This window comes from Balaenoptera ricei, chromosome 8 (assembly GCF_028023285.1).
Source record: "Balaenoptera ricei isolate mBalRic1 chromosome 8, mBalRic1.hap2, whole genome shotgun sequence".
Classification (NCBI taxonomy): domain Eukaryota; kingdom Metazoa; phylum Chordata; class Mammalia; order Artiodactyla; family Balaenopteridae; genus Balaenoptera; species Balaenoptera ricei.
The window spans coordinates 33,391,519-33,409,092 of record NC_082646.1 but is presented as its reverse complement, the minus strand read 5'-3'; the positions used below and the strand labels follow the sequence as shown (position 1 = coordinate 33,409,092).

At 36.6% G+C, this 17,574-nt stretch overlaps 1 protein-coding gene across 1 annotated transcript; it reads right to left on the bottom strand.

The window, feature by feature from the left end:
* Positions 1 to 6,133: 6,133 nt before the first annotated feature.
* On the bottom strand, positions 6,134 to 12,351 carry LOC132370131 (macrophage metalloelastase-like). The gene is given in 9 exon segments (XM_059929886.1): positions 6,134 to 6,234; positions 7,142 to 7,245; positions 7,339 to 7,363; positions 7,556 to 7,717; positions 10,569 to 10,694; positions 10,792 to 10,881; positions 10,884 to 10,939; positions 11,479 to 11,726; positions 12,247 to 12,351. Coding segments are annotated over 9 exon segments (1,017 nt in total).
* Positions 12,352 to 17,574: the final 5,223 nt, after the last annotated feature.

The following is a 17,574-nucleotide window of genomic DNA, read 5'->3' as shown; positions in this document are numbered from 1 at the left end:
AGGAAGAATTAGAAAATATAAACAGACCTATCACAAGTAATGAAATTGAAACTGTAATTTAAAAACTTCCAACAAACGAAAGTCCAGGACTAGATGGCTTCACAGGCCATCTGAATTCTACCAAACACTTAGAGAACAGCTAACACCTATCCTTCTCAAACTCTTCCAAAAAATTGTAGAGAGAGGAACACTCCCAAATTCATTCTACGAGGCCACTATCACCCTGATACCAAAACCAGACAAAGATATTACAAAAAAGAAAATTACAAACCAATATCACTGATAAACACAAATGCAAAATCCTCAACAAAATACTAGGAAATAGAATCCAACAACACATTAAAAGGTCATACACCAAGATCAAGTGGGATTTATACCAGGAATGCAAAAATTCTTTGATATACACAAAGCTATCAGTGTGATACCCCATATTAACAAATTAAAGAATAAAAGCCCTATGATCATCTCAATAGATGCAGAAAAAATTTTGACAAAATTCAATACCCATTTATGATAAAAACACTCCAGAAAGTGTGCATAGAGGGAACCTACCTCAACATAATAAAAGCTATATATGACAAAACAGCAACATCATTCTCAATGGTGAAAAACTGAAAGCATTTCCTCTAAGATCAAGAACAAGACAAGGATGTCCACTCTTGCAACTCTTATTCAAAATAGTTTTGGAAGTCCTAGCCACAGAAATCAGAGAAGCAAAAGGAAAAAAGGAAATACAAATTGGAAAAGAAGTAAAACTGTCATTGTTTGCCAATGACATGATAGCATACATAGAAAATCCTAAACATGTCACCAGAAAACTACTAGAGCTAATCAATGAATTTGGTAAAGTTGCAGGATACAAAATTAATGCACAGAAATATCTTGCATTCCTATACACTAACAACAGATCAGAAAGAGAAATTAAGGAAACAATCCCATTCACCATCCCAACAAAAAGAATAAAATACCTAGAATAAACCTAATTAAGGAGGCAAAAGACCTGTACTCAGAAAACTATAAAACACTGATGAAAGAAAGCAAACATGGCATAAACAGTTGGAGAAATATACCATGTTCTTGGATTGGAAGAATCAATATTGTGAAAATGACTATACTACCCAAAGCAATCTACAGATTCAATGGAATCCCTATCAAATTACCAATGGCGTTCTTCACAGAATTAGATCAAAAAATTTTACAGTTTGTATGGAAACACAAAAGACTCTGAATAGCCAAAACAATCTTGAGAAAGAAAAATGGAGCTGGAGGAATCAGGTTCCCTGACTTCAGACTATACTACAAAGCTACAGCAATCAAGACAGTATGGTACTGGCACAAAAACAGAAATATAGATCAATGGAACAGGATGGAAAGCCCAGAGATAAAACCCATGCACATATGGTCACCTAATTTATAACAACAGTGGCAAGAACATACAATGGAGAAAAGACAGCCTCTTCAATAAGTGGTGCTGGGAAAACTGAATAGCTACATGTAAATGAATGTAATTAGGACACTACCTAACATCATACACAAAAGTAAACTTCAAATGGATTAAAGACCTAAATGTAAGACTGGACACTATAAAACTCTTAGAGGAAAACATAGGAAAAACACTTTTTGACTTAAACCACAGCAAGATATTTTTTGACCCACCTCCTAGAGTAATAAAAATTAAAACTAAAATAAACAGGACCTATAGAAACTTAAAAGCTTTTGCACAGCAAAGGAAACCATAAACAAGATGAAAAGACAACCCTCAGAATGGGAGAAAATATTTGCAAATGAAGCAACAGGAAAAGGATTAATCTTCAAAATATACAAATATCTCATGGAGCTTAATATCAAAACAACAAACAATGCAATTAAAAAATGGGCAGAAGAGCTAAACAGACACTTCACCAAAGAAGACATAGAGATGGCCAAGAGGCACATGAAAAGATGCTCAACATCACTAATTATTAGAGAAATGCAAATCAAAACTGCAATGAGATATCACCTCACACCGGTCAGAATGGCCATCATCAAAAAACTACAAGCAATAAATACTGGAGAGGGTGTGGAGAAAAGAGAACCCTTTTGCACTCTTGGTGGGAATGTAAATTGATACAGCCACTGTGGAGAACAGTATGGAGGTTCCTTAATAAACTAAAAATAGCACTACCATATGACCCAGCAATACCACTACTGGGCATATACCCAAAGAGAACCATAATTCAAAAAGACACATGCACCCCAATGTTCACTGCAGCACTATTTGCAATAGCCAGGTCATGGAACTAATCTAAATGTTCAACGACAGATGAATGGATAAAGAAGATCTGGTACATATATACAATGGAATATTACCTTGCCATAGAAAGGAACGAAATTGGGTCATTTGTAGAGATATGAATGGACATAGAGTCTGTCATACAGAGTGATGTAACCCAGAAAGAGAAAAACAAATATCATATATTAACGAATTTATGTGGAATCTAGAAAAATGGTACAGATTAACCTATTTTCAGGTCAGGAATAGAGACGTAGATGTAGAGAATGGACATGTGGACTCATGGGGGAAGGAGATGGTGGGACGAATTGGGAGATTAGGATTGACATATATACACTACCATGTGTAAAATAGACAGCTAGCGGGAACATACTATAAAGAACAGGAATCTCAGCTTGGGGCTCTGTGATGACCTAGTTGGGTGGGGGTGGGGGTGGGGGTGGAAGAGAGAGGTCCAAGATGGAGGGGATATAGGTATACATATACATATAGCTGATTCACTTCACTGTACAGCAGAAACTAACACAGCATTGTAAAGCAATTATACTCCAATAAAAAAAAACCAAAAAAAAAATAATAAACTTAATGTGAATATTATTTCATAATGTATGCAAATGTCAAATCACTATGTAGTACACCTGAAACTAACATAATTTGTATGTCAACTATATTTTAGTTAAATAAACTAAGAGTCCTCGGAGGGGAAAATGTCTCACCTTTGAGCTTGGTATATGTAACAGAAATGTATATATAAATTTCTAGACAGTTAATAAACATTATTATTTGTAACAATTACATATTTATAGTGCTGGCAAAAATTAGGTGACTGTATTTCTAACTTTGGATGGTCTTTAGTAGTTGGGAATGAGGGAAATATGGAAAAAATGGAAGAGGACCCACATGGGGCAGAGTATCTACTGAGATGTAAACATACCTGTTGGGGAGAAAAGCAACAAAACTGGGGAACTCTGGGTCAAGAGGAAGTTGAGATGGCAAGAGATAAGCTTCAGTGGAGTGCCTACTAAGTGCTAGGGGCTTCACTTATGTCAATTCTCAGAACATACCTAAGAGGCATATAGTATTTTCCCTGAGATTCAAAGAGGTCAACTAATTTGCTGAGGATCACATAATGAGTCGCAGTGCAAATTTTCTAACTCATCAATATCATGGTCTTTGTACAACCAGTCACTGCCCACAACTCTGCCTTCCAAGATATTTGCAACAAGTCAAGAGAGAAGCCACACCTTCACTTCCTGCAGTATAGCAGATGATGTATTCCAAAGAGTCATTTCACTGTAAAACAACTTCGGTCTTAAAACCTACTTTTCAATGCTTTCCTGGGCTTATAGAAGATAATGGAAATCTCCAGAGCTTTCCTAGTTCCCCTACAAACATGCGTGTGCTCACATACACTCATACAGAGTGAGCTGAAGCTAGATTAAGGATGAGTGAGCAGCTAGCCAAGAACAAATGGGGAAAAAAGAGGAAATTCCCCAAAGTCAAATGCTTTTATCAGAAGGACCTTGAGGATACTAAATTTCGAGCAGTCTGTAAGGTGGAAAGTCTGCATTTAAGGCTCTTGCCACAAATCCTAGAAAAGGGGCAAAGTAGTTCCAAATGAGAAAAATCCCCTGACTTCCTAATAGAAGCCAATATACCAATATTCTTAAGAAAAAGGTATGCCCTTTTTAGACCTTCTAGATTATTGAAAATTAAGATTTTTAAAAATTGAGCTCACAATCAAAGTTCACCTAATACACAAGGAAACAAGCTCTAGGACTGAAAGTCAATAGAAACAGCAAATAACAGATTTAAACCCACAAAGTGTTTGGATATTTTAATTATCAATCCAGACAATAACAACAACGAATTTAAGGTATAAATAAATAAAAGATAGAATCACAAAAATGAGCAATCAATAAGAATCTAAGAACATGACAAGTCAGATTTGAATATGAATGAAATGAAAATTTGCATTTTTCAGCTCTAAAACCATTTGCTTCTTTTTCATATCTTTCATTTCTCTCTGTATTATGTCCCTGTTTTCCACTAAATCTTTGAAAATATTTATACCTTTTTTAAAAGTCCTTTTTCTGCTAATTTCATCATTTGTCATTTCTGCATCAGTTTCTATTGACTAATTGTTGTGCTTATTATGGGTCACATTTTGCTACCTTTTAGCATGTCCAGTGCATTTTATTGCAGGTTAGACATTGTGAATATTATGCTGCTAGGTGCTTAGATTTTTCATTTTCCCTTTAAAAATTGTTTAATTTAATTTTGGCAGGTATTAAGTAATTTCCAGATCACCTTGATCTTTCCAAAGTTTTATTTTAAGCTTTTTAGGGTGGATTTAGTGTAGCCTTTACTCTAGGGCTAATTTAGCCTTCTTATTAAGGGAACTTTACCGATTGCCCTAGGTGTTCAATACCTTGCCACTCTTGCTGGGTGGAACTCAAACCACTCCAAGCCCTGTGTTATCGCTGGGAATTGTTCAGTCCATAGCCCTTGGTGGTGTATATGCAGATTAGTATTCATCAACAGACTCCAGGGGACTCCTTTCAATTTCTGTAATGCTTATTCTGTATAGATCCCACCTCTTTCCGTGGAGAAATAACATTTCTTCCAAGGGTAACTTGACCCTAATCCTTGTAAAGGCAACTCTTGTATTATTATACTGAAGGAGCACATATGTGAGAATGGGTCTAACCTATGAAGGCCCACACTCTCCATCCCTATCTTTCTGATTCTTTCTGATCCTCATATTTTCCCTGATCTCAGTTTATTGCACTAGTCAAAAAAGATCATTTGAGCTGAAATGGGCTTGACCATTTCTTGGATCTTGGGTATATCAATCAACAATGGTGTGAAAATACATAGAAAGCTACAAGCATTCCACAGACCCATAAGTTATCAGTGAAAGCCTTAATATGTGTGTAATCCAGAGACGGAGAATGTGTGTCAAGGTCATGGAGGAAATTGACATGAGCTGTGATGAAAATTTTACTGGAATGGGAAGTTCCCATTTCATTCCTTCTTCTCTCCAGGCTTGTGGTCATACACTGTAGGTGTCCTTGGGGTTGTATGTAGTCTGGAGAATGCTGTCTGGACTTGAGACGAAGGATGCAGGTGGTCTTAGACAAGTGGCCAAAACAAATATAACCTTTTCCTTTTTCTGGTTGCCTTATCTCTTATTCACCCTTTGGTACAGCAACGTAGAGGCTTGTTTTATTTAAGAGTAAGTCCAGAATTATTTTCAAAACACATTCTGTTTTTCAAGAAAAAAATTCCTAAAAACCAAACACTTTCAAAGTTTTGATTTGAGCAAAATATATATATCATAAAAGATATTAGAAAAATCAACACTGACAATAGAATAAAATTACATTATCACCATAATTATATAATTTACTTATATATTACTTCCATTAATTATCATTTTAAAAATTCTAAGTATAGTCTGTTTTTACTCCAAAATAACTAAAATGATACCCTTACTGAAACATTTAATTGTTATAGAAACTAATCATTTCTTGATTTATTTAAGCCAGAGAAATAATTATAATTTCTCAGTTCAAGGATGTTAGGAAACAAGATATTCTTTTGGCCTTTGAAGGTGTCTCTTTTCAGACTTAGTAGTAGAGTCCAGTAAAAATCGACAATGAGGGTTTTCAAATTTGAAGAATCTTATTATGTATTTTATATAATCACTTACCTATATAATCATTTATCTATGGCCTATAGATTTTACCTTATCTTATGATACATATCACCATGTAATGGTACTGGGCACATAGCAAATATGCAATAAGTACTTGTTAAACAGATGTGAATTGACAAACACCATTAATTATATCACTCCTAACAACATAGCTTGGTATTGCTTTTCAGCCTTCTGGTGATATGATGGGATAGGACATCATATTCAAGTACGTTAGATCCTTGGAAGAAATAGTAGTGTCCTAAAAATGAAAACAAATAAATAGTTTAATTAGCTGCTTGTATTTCTTTTAAAAAAAGAAAGATAACAGATCTGTGTTTTTATAGGTTATCTAGATTAGATAAAGTCCAATTCAAGATTATAAACGTTGGGTCCCTTGGCTAGGTATCCTGCCCCCAGATATCTTCTTACTTCTAGTCATTTCACCATAAATATCTTCATTAACCTTATTGAGAAGGTTGTTTGGTCTTTAAAGCCGACTCTTAAAATAAAAATGTTTTTGAAAAGTCACAATCCAGGTGGAGAACTCAGAGTGGAAGAGAGGAGAGTGGACTCAGGTAGGGTACATAGAAGCCTTGATGGGGAAAGTAAACAAGACACGAGGGTGGGAATAAAACCCAAAATATCTTGGCCCAAGCAATTTTGCTTATGCTGACCTTGCTTGAAGACATTCATAAACACAAACTCAAACTCAAGCTTCTTTCATCCCACTCTCAGACCCAATCCATGAGAGCCCATGAAGGGTGGAAGGGACTGAAAGGAAGGTAAAGAACTCAAGATATAAAAGCATACAGAAGACTCCTGCTTGCCTGAATCTTGACTGCTATATGCTCACTCACATGTACTGTGCAGCTTGATGTGATCGGAAATTCCAGAGACTCAGACACATGGAAGTGGCAATAATCATATTCTCCCTGTCTGATAGACCACCCTAGCAGAAATACACCATTGGTTCCACCTAACTCTTTCTTGCCCACCTATTCTGAGCTAGACACATAGTGGATTTTCTCTCTGTGGCCCTATGGAGAACTGAAGAGTCCTTTCTTTTCTAATTTGGATCCCTGTTCTCTGATCTTAGAGGCTTTATAATCAGTTCAGTATTTTAAAAAGGAATTTCTAGTATTTTCATGGTTTCCTAATCTACTTACTGTTGTAATAGAAGACTGAATCAACTTTAGGGCCAATTCCTGGGAAGTATGTGATAATCAGTTTGGGATAACTGGGGTCCATGGATTGTCTCCTCTCATTGTACCTGAGCAGAGAAATAACCAGCAGAAACTGCATCAGAAAATGGATTTCATGACACTAAGCTTGACATTTCATGATTATGAATCACAAAACCCACCTTATTCTCTCCTGAAAGGCTCTTCCTGAAAGGGTTTAAACTTCACCCATAAGAAAACCAAGGACCTAAACAGTTCACTCATTTACTCCAAGTTTCTATAGGACTCAAACCCTCAAAGAGAAGATAGATGTTAAAGTTTTATCCAAATGCAGATAGTATGAAATTATTCATGAATGAGTATCTTTATTTGGCAAAATAGTAAAGAAGTTCAACTCACCACAGAGAGACTGAAAGCCATGTATGTCATCAGCAGAGAGGTGAAATGTGTTGTAGTCAGTATATCTGTAGGTGGGGAACATTATGGCCTTTGGATCATTGGAATGGCCAAGACCCAAGGAATGACCAAACGCATGAACAGCAACTAGGAACAAGTTTGTGCCTAAGAGGAAACCAATCAGAAGAGGGAAAGAACAGCAAAATATATTGACATCTAGAAAATAATGACACAACATCTAACACAATAAAAAGGGAAACATTTGGCAATACTTTACTTATTTCCCCTCCTTCATGCACAAGTTTTTTCAACCTTGGCACATTAAAGGCCAGATAATTCTTTGCTGTCAGGGCTGTCCTGTGCATTACAGATGTTTATAAATCTCTGGTTTTACCATTAAATTTAAGTAGCACCACTCCCCTTCTAGTTTTGACAACCAAAAAAATGTCTCCACACATTTTTAAATGCCCTCTTGGGGCAAAATTGCCTCTGGTTAAGGACCAGTGCACTATCAGACAAATGAAATATGTTCTATTTTTTAAATTTCTGAAATAACTCACAGCTGGGTTCATTGCTTCTAAATAATTCTCAACCCACATGACCCGTTCTGCTTTTACTCTTAATCAAGTTTCACTGGATATAGAAAAGTCTTTAGTAACCATCCTTTACAAAACCCAAATCTAAGGCCATATTAAATTCCAGGTACTATGAGTCACTGAGAAATACACCACATTATGTCTAAGCCTTATACAACCCAAAGAAAGCCATCGTGTTCTCTATTTTCCAATGAGGACACAGTATCAGTAAGATTAACTGACCAAATTAGGGTTTGAGCCAAGATTCAAATACAAATATCTTGGCTCTAAAAATTCCTTGGCTCATCCTTTTCCTATACATGATTCTAAATGAAATCAAAGAGACTATATTTACAATTTAGACATATTTACACTACCAAGTTATAGTCATACCTGTTCATTTTTTTTAATATATGTCTCAGAGGATGCACCTTTGTAGGTAAGAGACAGGAGGGTGTCCTTTCTCTCAAATTTCCTAATTCTCAGAAGATTTGAAAATTCCTGACTGTTATTATTTTTAATCTGCATTCTATTCTAATGCATTCATTTTGGTATTTCTTTTGCTATAGCAAAATTGAAGCTCAGAGCTAACTTCCCAGGGTCAAACACCACTTAGCTACAGAGCCTGATCTTGAAATACTCTCCAGAACCCAAGGTGAACAAAGAGTTCACACCTCTCTGGGGGGATGTCTACGAACACAAATCTTCCAAGCATTCCCTGTAACACACAGGTCCAGTAACTAACTCAGGGATGCTTTTGCTTCTCTCAAATAATGAGAAAGAAGAAGCAAACACTGATTCTCTCCACTCTGCATAAGACTGGAAAGAGTAAACAAAACCTTTTACAATTTGGCCTAAACCTGAATTTATCTTATTCCCAATTCCTATACTACTTTGTACAAAAGATCACCATTGGTTCTCATCTCAAAATAATGGATTTTTGTTTGTGTTCTCTTTCCTTTTAGATTGTGGGCTTCTGAAAGGACTGTGTCTTTTTCATCTCTGTATCCAAGCACCCCCATCACCTAACACCCTAACAGAAGCTCAGTAAAGATGGTGGGACTTGTTCATTTAATTTACTGTGTCAAAATTAGGCTGAGAATAAGTATTTTAAGTTAGAATTTCCATAGATAATTTAATTTTTTGAAAGTTTAGAATCAAACAAATTAAAATAAGGCAACATGGGCAAGTAGAAAGTATACATTGGGCTGAGATAAGAGCTAGGAAATAAATGTTCTGGTCCCAGCTTTTTCACAAGGTAACCACTAACATTCTCTTTTCTCTATCTGTAAAGATCTGTATTAAATGACTTTCCTAAGTTTCTTTAGAATTTTAAAAATTCTGCGAGGCTAACCAGAATAAGTTTCTCCTGTTAGATGAAGAGATTACAAACCCCAAATACCCTTGGATAAAATTTAGACAAATTTAACATGTCTACTAAGGATTTGAGGCTCAGCAAGGACCTAATCCTACATCATTTGTATTTTGAGGATGAAAAAGTTCACTTCTCAATCAAGGATTTCATAAGCTTAGGCCACGTGTCAGACTAAAACAAATAGCCTTTCTGGTCTATAAAAATATCTCCATCCAATGCATGCAATATAGACAAGAGAGGGGGGAATGCTAAGCAGAGAATATTCTTGATGACTTTCTCTTCATTTACTTTCCACATGAGTCAGTCATATAATCTAGAATTTCTGATAGAAAGATTAGGAAAGCTTCTGATATGATGGTTTGAATTTTCCAGTGGATGGTGACTTCTCCAAATAACAGGGCATACTAGTTACCCTTATCCCCCAACTGTCTGGGATGGATGATGAATTATAGCTCCTCTGTAAATACACACAGGTATTTACATTGATCTTTAACAAGATCATTGCTAAATGATCAACTGGGCATTCTGAAAATTTTATCCCAGAATCACAAACGACTACATGACCTTATAAACTTGTGTTTCTTTATAAGGATCTCTAAATTCTCTATAATGTAATTTCATCTTTATGTGTCACTACGAATCACAGAGATTGTCAGCATACAATGAATCATGCAAATGATCACCTCTATCCTAGGATTGTTGGCATACACAGAATTAGTATCTGTGTTTGCTCAAGTTTATGGATTGTACTGCCAAATATTGATTCCCTAGATAATGGCTTTTTTCTTTCCATACTATTGTTCTTAAGGTTCCTGAATTTATACTAATAAATTAGTTTATCTTCATAGATTCTTAGAACTGACCTTTAAAATAATCTAGTCCAATATGCTCCATTTATAGACAGTGAAATTGAAACAGTGTTAAATTTTTATTTAGTGGCAAAAATTTTAATCAGAAGAAGTTTTCCTATCTTATAATCCTTTCTTAGAATGTAGCCTTTCAAAAACAGGATATAACTTAGAATTTGTTAGGATTTTCCTATTGTTTTGGGGTTTGGGGAACCTACCTTTGTAGCTTTTAGTCCAGATTTCAGCCTCATCAAAATGTGCATCTCCTCCAATACCAGGTCCAGGTCCAAAAGCATGGGCTAAGATTCCCCCTCTGCCATCAAAAGAACTGAAGTCTCCATGCACTTATTAAAAGAAAATAAAGAAAAAGAAAATTAGTACATCTATACATGCTATAGGTCATGCCAGATGAAACAGATGAGGTAAGTCCAAGTTCTCTACCTCCAAATGCAAATTGTATCATGATGTCAGCCTTGCCTGCATTAATCTTTCTGAATTTCAAGGGGGTCACATCACTCCATACTTGAAAACTTTCTGGAAGGCATAGTCAACATCCTCAGGCTTCATGTCAGGAGTGTAATTGCTAATTCTTTACCAACAGAACAAAAGAGAAAAAAATACATGGAAACCATGTGTTAATTTTGTCTTATTACAATACTTCATTTCTGCTAACATCATTTGAGAATGAAGCGTTTCATAAATCAATAAGCCAGATGAGAAAAACTTGCTTCATTAGCTACAGAAATATGTATCCTTGGACACCTTAGTCCTTAAACAGAATCTAACTTGATTTCTACTCATTTATGATTTACAGGTCATCATTATGAAGGATTTACATTTGTAGAAGCTCATGTTTTTTGCCCCTGCTCCCAGACTTCTGCATTTATTCATCTAAATAATCTATAAAATTTTCTCTTGCCTCTCTCTTATTTATCATAAATTCAGCTTTATTCTCCTTTTATTTACAGCCTTTCTACTCTGCTCTGGACTGATAAGCCCAACAACTCCATTGAGTGAATAATCCTCCCTCTAGAGACACTATTTTACACAGGAATAGTGTTAACAATTGAGGGAGGTTTCCTGTAGACCTGGGGGAAATTAGAAAAATACTTGGCTATGATGTTATACCTGTAGGTGATAAAACGGTTCTTCTAGACTGGCCTCCCTGGCATTACTCTGAAATTATGAACATTGGGGACTCCACATCGAGGTCTGTGCATCATGTCCAGAGTAGATGTGTCCAGTTGCCCAGTCACTTTTAGCCCCAAGAACTGCTGCATTTCCTGGATTTTATCTTCCATGAAGTTCCTATTGACTTTCATTTTTGTCATTGGAGTTGTTTCCATCTCAAGGTTATAAAAGGTTACCAAGTACCTCTGGAAAAAAATATATTTATTAATACATTATTTTATGTGGAAAGGTTTCTGTTGGAGCTCTGTATTTATAACTCAAATGCACGCTGATGCTTTTTTAAGGCAAGGGTTTTGGCCATTTGGGAGAGTTACTCAGTTTTCTTCCTGAACTCTCACATATATAGATGTTATTAAACTTTTGTTTGATTTTTCTCCTGTTAATTTGTCTCATGTCAATTTAATTTTTAGACCAGCCAGAAGAATCTAGAAAAGTAGAGGAAAATTTCTTCTTCCCAGACACTTTTTTCTTACATTCCTCTTTGGCAAAAATAAATAAGTAAGTAAATAAATAAATACATACATACATATATAAATGAATAAATAAATATATAAAAATAAAACAACGACATCAAAAAACCATACTAAAAGCAAATAGCCTCCTGAAGCAGTTTTCAACTAGTACTTTTCAAGATAAAACTGGTCAATGCAATAAATGTTAAAGACAAAAATCAGGCTAGATAAATTCTATAGCGTCAATAGTTACCTGAACAAATACCACATCATTTTCTTCAGGGCTTGAATAGTCAGTCAGGGGAGCAGCTCCAGAAGCAGTGACCTGCAGAACCAGTATCAATAAAAGAAACTTCATTCTACACCTCTTCTGAACAGCTTAACCCAATTTATCCTGTTCCTTTTCAGTACAAGTTCCTTAAATGTCTCTCTTTATATAGCTCTTAGGCCAGGCTCTGTAAATACGAAATCCTTTGCATGACTCACAATTGATATCATCCTTTGATTTATCTCAAACAAATGCAAACACATGTATGACCTTATTCTAGGACCAACAGTGGGTCAGTTAATATCTAACCCATCAATGGGTCAATTAGCATCAAACTCATCCCTCATTCAGACAACTCAGAGTATATTTCTTCAAAATAAATAAGCCACAACTTCCATCTACCTTATAAAATAAACCATTATATGAGAAATATTAAGCACCTAAAATATGAAAATAACTTAAAAATACATTTTTAGGAAGTTCAGAATCTGAACTTTCACTATAATACTTTCCTTATATTTATTATAAGTGAAATAAGCTTTTTTTAAAAAACTAAATTTAAGAAGTTAGATAAAGTTCTTTTGTTAGAATAGAAGAATACTCTCTAAGCTGACTTTAGCTCCCTAGAGAACTGTAATATAGAGATTCCATGTTTAGAAAGGAAAAGTTTATAACATCATGATGTTTGATGTTTGTTCTCTGTATTGTGCAGGCTTAGATCTTGTTTCTATAACTTGAGATTTTCAGGCATCTAAATTGAGGCCTAATCCCAACTGCATAGCTGGGTAGAGAGATTCCAGAGGCAAATTTCCTTTCCTCCTTCATGTTGGTAGCATGAAGGTCAACACTTCAACTTTGGGAGATAGCAAAAGTTTGCCTCTGGAATCTATCTGTCTCCCTATCAGCTCAGCCTCCTCCCTAATGGTCCCATTAACACAGAATCTGTCTCTCATTCAATAGAGAATGTTTGAAGACTGAAAGCATTTAAGACTCAAGGAATAAATTACAAAGACAGAAATGCAAGAAATAGGGCTCCCTTCTGATTCTATATGAATAGTCTGGGGGGTGGGGGGTGCACAAAACAGTGTGTTATGATTCAATCATTGCTCTGACCCGCCTTCAAGGCCTGGGAAATGCTGGCTGCTCCCCAGGATTTCCCTGAGACTCAGGCTCCAAGGTGAATGATTTCCTTCTTAAGTAGGAAGGAAAGGGGGTCCCCTGCATTGTACCTGGTATCTACCTCCATACTCTGCCTTTTTCAAGCTCTGTGATTTAACCTCTAGGATTTTCAGATATTTCATTTGAAAGTGAGAATGATAACTTTTGCCTCCTCATGCTTTTACGATGATTAAATGAAGCGATGTGTAATAAGTACAGCACATACTACAGGTGCTCATTAATATTTATTCTTTTCCCCTTGGCCTCAAAGGACAACATCATGCACTGTAAGTTTGCAACCAGATGTGGCTCTAGGATTCATGAAGAGGAAGATAACATAGAAGAATTGTAAGGTAATCCTTTCAAATATTGAATTTAACTAGAGAATTATAAGAGGAGTATGACAGTTTGGCTATAAATTATGGAAAATGGAATTTATTAGAAAATATGGGAGGGGTTGTTTCTCCAACAGCAGAACAATGCCCAGTGAGGGCAGGGACAGTGAGTGTTGTCCTCCACTGTATTCCTGGTGCCTAAAACTACCTTAAAATTAGTAGGTGCTCAATAAATATATGTGAATGAATCTAGTTGGAGAATAGGGCCTAAAGACATCAGTAGTAAACTTCCTTTATGGGAGCAATCATTACACAAGAGACTGTGCTCCTAAACCTTTCTGAAAGCATACAAAACTGGTCTTATACACAGCAGGAAAGAATCTGGTTCTTGGAAGACTTTCAAGAAGTCTAGAAAGTGTAGGATGTAAGATGCATGGTTAAAGCTGCCCAAGATACAAAGGAAGTGAAAGAATGTCCTCACTGACAGGTTGCTAAAAGTAGAAAGTGACACTCTAATTTTAATGGTCTCTGGGTCTTTGCTCATCAGATGTCCCATATGGGTAATTTGGGTCCCTTTGGAAGCCAGAGAACATTGCAGTCAGTGGTCGTAAACTGAGGGTCTAGGGTCAAGTTGATCTGCTTTAGAATCTTAGCTCCATCACTTTATGACCTTGGGCAATCATTGCCATCCCTTTAAGACTTAATTTCTTCATTTGTAAAATTGGAACAATAATAGCAGCTATCTCAAGAGTTGTTATAAGAATTACTTTAACTTATAGGGGAAATTATATAGCCTAATGCCTGACACACCTTAAAGATTCAGTGATTTGATATCTTCCTTCCTTTACTGCACTCTTATGTAAGACATTTAAAAGAGGCTGGTAATGAGGATGAGAAAAGGAGATCAGCTACATGCCCAGACGAATCTCCTGTGGTAGAAGGAGCTACAATAAGATTATGATCTAGGCCCAGGATGGAAGCCGAGAGTCCCATCAGAGACATGGCTTCCAGGGGACACACTGAGTGAAGTGATAATCAAGGGGTCATTAGCAATGCTTTAGGTGAAAAAGAGCATATCTATGAAAGTGCAGAAAGTAGCCTAGATCAGAGTTCCTCACAAGGGAGGACTTGCACTGAGTTTCCTTATTAAAAGGCAGATTTTATAACCCAAAGCTTCCAAAAGTATCTAAAGCTCTATTATATTGTTTCCTTCTTGACAAACACCAGCACATTCTAAGGTATATCCCTGATTTAATCACCTTCAGCTGGTTGTTGTCAAGCTTGAGGTACAGAGGCAAATCAAAACATGGTCATCAGTAAGGACCAAGAAGGAGAAATGTTCCCCAAATATACAAAGAAATCCCTTAGCTGACCTCTTCACCAATAGTCTGTTCATGCAGGAAGAAAACTTCAGCTAGTTAAACCTCTCCTTTTATGGATGAAGAAATGGGAGTCTGGAAAAGGGAAGTGAATTGCCTAATAAGACCTCTGGGAGGTCTCCTGACTTTCCTGACTTATTGCTACAATATACATTATTTTGTCCCTTATCACTTTGATTTTTCTTCAGATTTCTATCTCTTTATGGGTAACTTACTACTGCATACACTATAAAAATGATACTATAATACCCTCAATCTTTTTAGTTAAAGTCAGGTTGTCCCCTTTGCCATTGTAGGGGCCAGAAGTAACCAGATAGTCCTGGGAATGTTGTAGATGAATCTGGATCCTCAGGGCAGTGGCAGTACTGGTCTTCTCTCTGAGACTCACCTTCTGTACATCTCTTCCCTGCCTTGGCCTGGGCATTGTCCTGCTGCTAAGGTACCTTTGTTGTCAAGGATCCCAGGAATTGGCCCAGAGCACCTCTGAAAAGCATAATGTTTAGAGTCACCCTACCCAGTTGTATGGACTTAGACACGTTAACTTTCGCATGCCTCATTTTCTTTATATGTAAAATGGAAATAGTATTGAAGTTTTGTAAAGAATAAATGACATAATCCATTAAAGCACCTACTTTCCTATGATGAGAACTCCATAAATGTTCATTCTTTGCCTTCTCCTTTTACCACTGTCTCTGTATGTTGGTCATGCCATGGTTGGCCTAGACCAGCTAACTTTTTCCATATAGGAGAAAAGTTAGCCTAAATAACCGTTTTCAACCAGAAGTGCATCTACACCCAGCAAAGAAGAAAAAACAGGCTGGAGAAGTGCTCGTGTTGATGGTGGAGATGGCTCTTAGAGTCCTCTCCCACCTTCTTCCAGAATCAACTGGAACTTGACCCTACATGGAACTGCTACATGGCTGTCCATAAGGCAGATTATCGGAGTAACTGGTTAGAAACCCACTGCCTTCCAAACTAGTTCTCAGCCCACAATTGTGTCAGTGAGTTCCCTAACCCCATGACATTCCTCCCAAGGGGGAAGGTGCAGAACACTGGTGAAAACATGGAATGTATAGGGTTTGGGAGTGAGGTCGATCACACTGGGTGCAGCCCAGAGAAGTAGAGGGAGGAAATAGGGAAGGTAATGGTAGCAGTGGTTCCGTTTTCTTGTCCCTTTTCTTACCCCAGCAAATGGTTCTCCCTCAAACAACTATAAAATAAGACAAAAATGCAACAGGAAGCAGACGTCCTATGTGTACATCCCAAGGTAGAGACAACATGATGATATACACATATGTATTGTTAGTCAATTGTCTATTTTCCTGGGCTTTCCAACAAAAAAGTAAGTGCCTAAGGGTAGAGATAATGACTCAGATAACTCTGAACTGGTTTGACTTTGAAGCTGGGTTTAATGGGAAGAGCGAGGCTTTGGAAATAGACTTGGCCTCAAACTTCAGCTATGTTACCTACCAATTGTGTGGCTTTGGGCAAGGTATTTAAGCTTGTTTTCCTCATCCATAAGTGACCATTTGAAGGATTAAAACAGATGATGCCTGAAACTGCTCAACATTATGCCTGGCACATTAACAGCCTGTTCATAAATGTTGGTTCTCTTTCTTTGGTGACACCTAGAGCAGTGTTTCTCAACATTTCTTTCATTATTGCCTCCCAAAAAGAGGCAATTTAGACATTTCCCCTATGAAATTTCAATATCAGAGATATATACCTGTTTATGTACAGTATGCATATCTGTCCTTTATACATAAAAAATAAGATGCTGAAAATCTAGAAACAATAAATGCTGGAGAGGGTGTGGGGAAAAGGGAACACTTTTGCACTGTTGGTGGGAATGTAAATTGATACAGCCACTATGGAGAACAGTATGGAGGTTCCTTAAAAAACTAAAAATAGAACTACCATATGACCCAGCAATCCCACTACTGGGCATATACCCTGAGAAAACCATAATTCAAAAAGAGTCATGTACCAAAATGTTCATTGCAGCTCTATTTACAATAGCCAGGACATGGAAGCAACCTAAGTGTCCATCATCAGATGAATGGATAAAGAAGATGTGGCACATATATACAATGGAATATTACTCACCCATAAAAAGAAATGAAATGGAGGTATTTGTAATGAGGTGGATGGAGTTACAGTCTGTCATACAGAGTGAAGTAAGTCAGAAGAGAAAAACAAATACAGTATGCTAACACATATATATGGAATCTAAGGGAAAATAAAGGTCATGAAGAACCTAGTGGCAAGACGGGAATAAAGACACAGACCTACTAGAGAATGGACTTGAGGATATGGGGAGGGAGAGGGGTAAGATGTGACAGGGTGAGAGAGTGGCATAGATATATATACACTACCAAAGGTAAAATAGATAGCTAGTGGGAAGCAACCGCATAGCACAGGGAGATCAGCTCTGTGCTTTG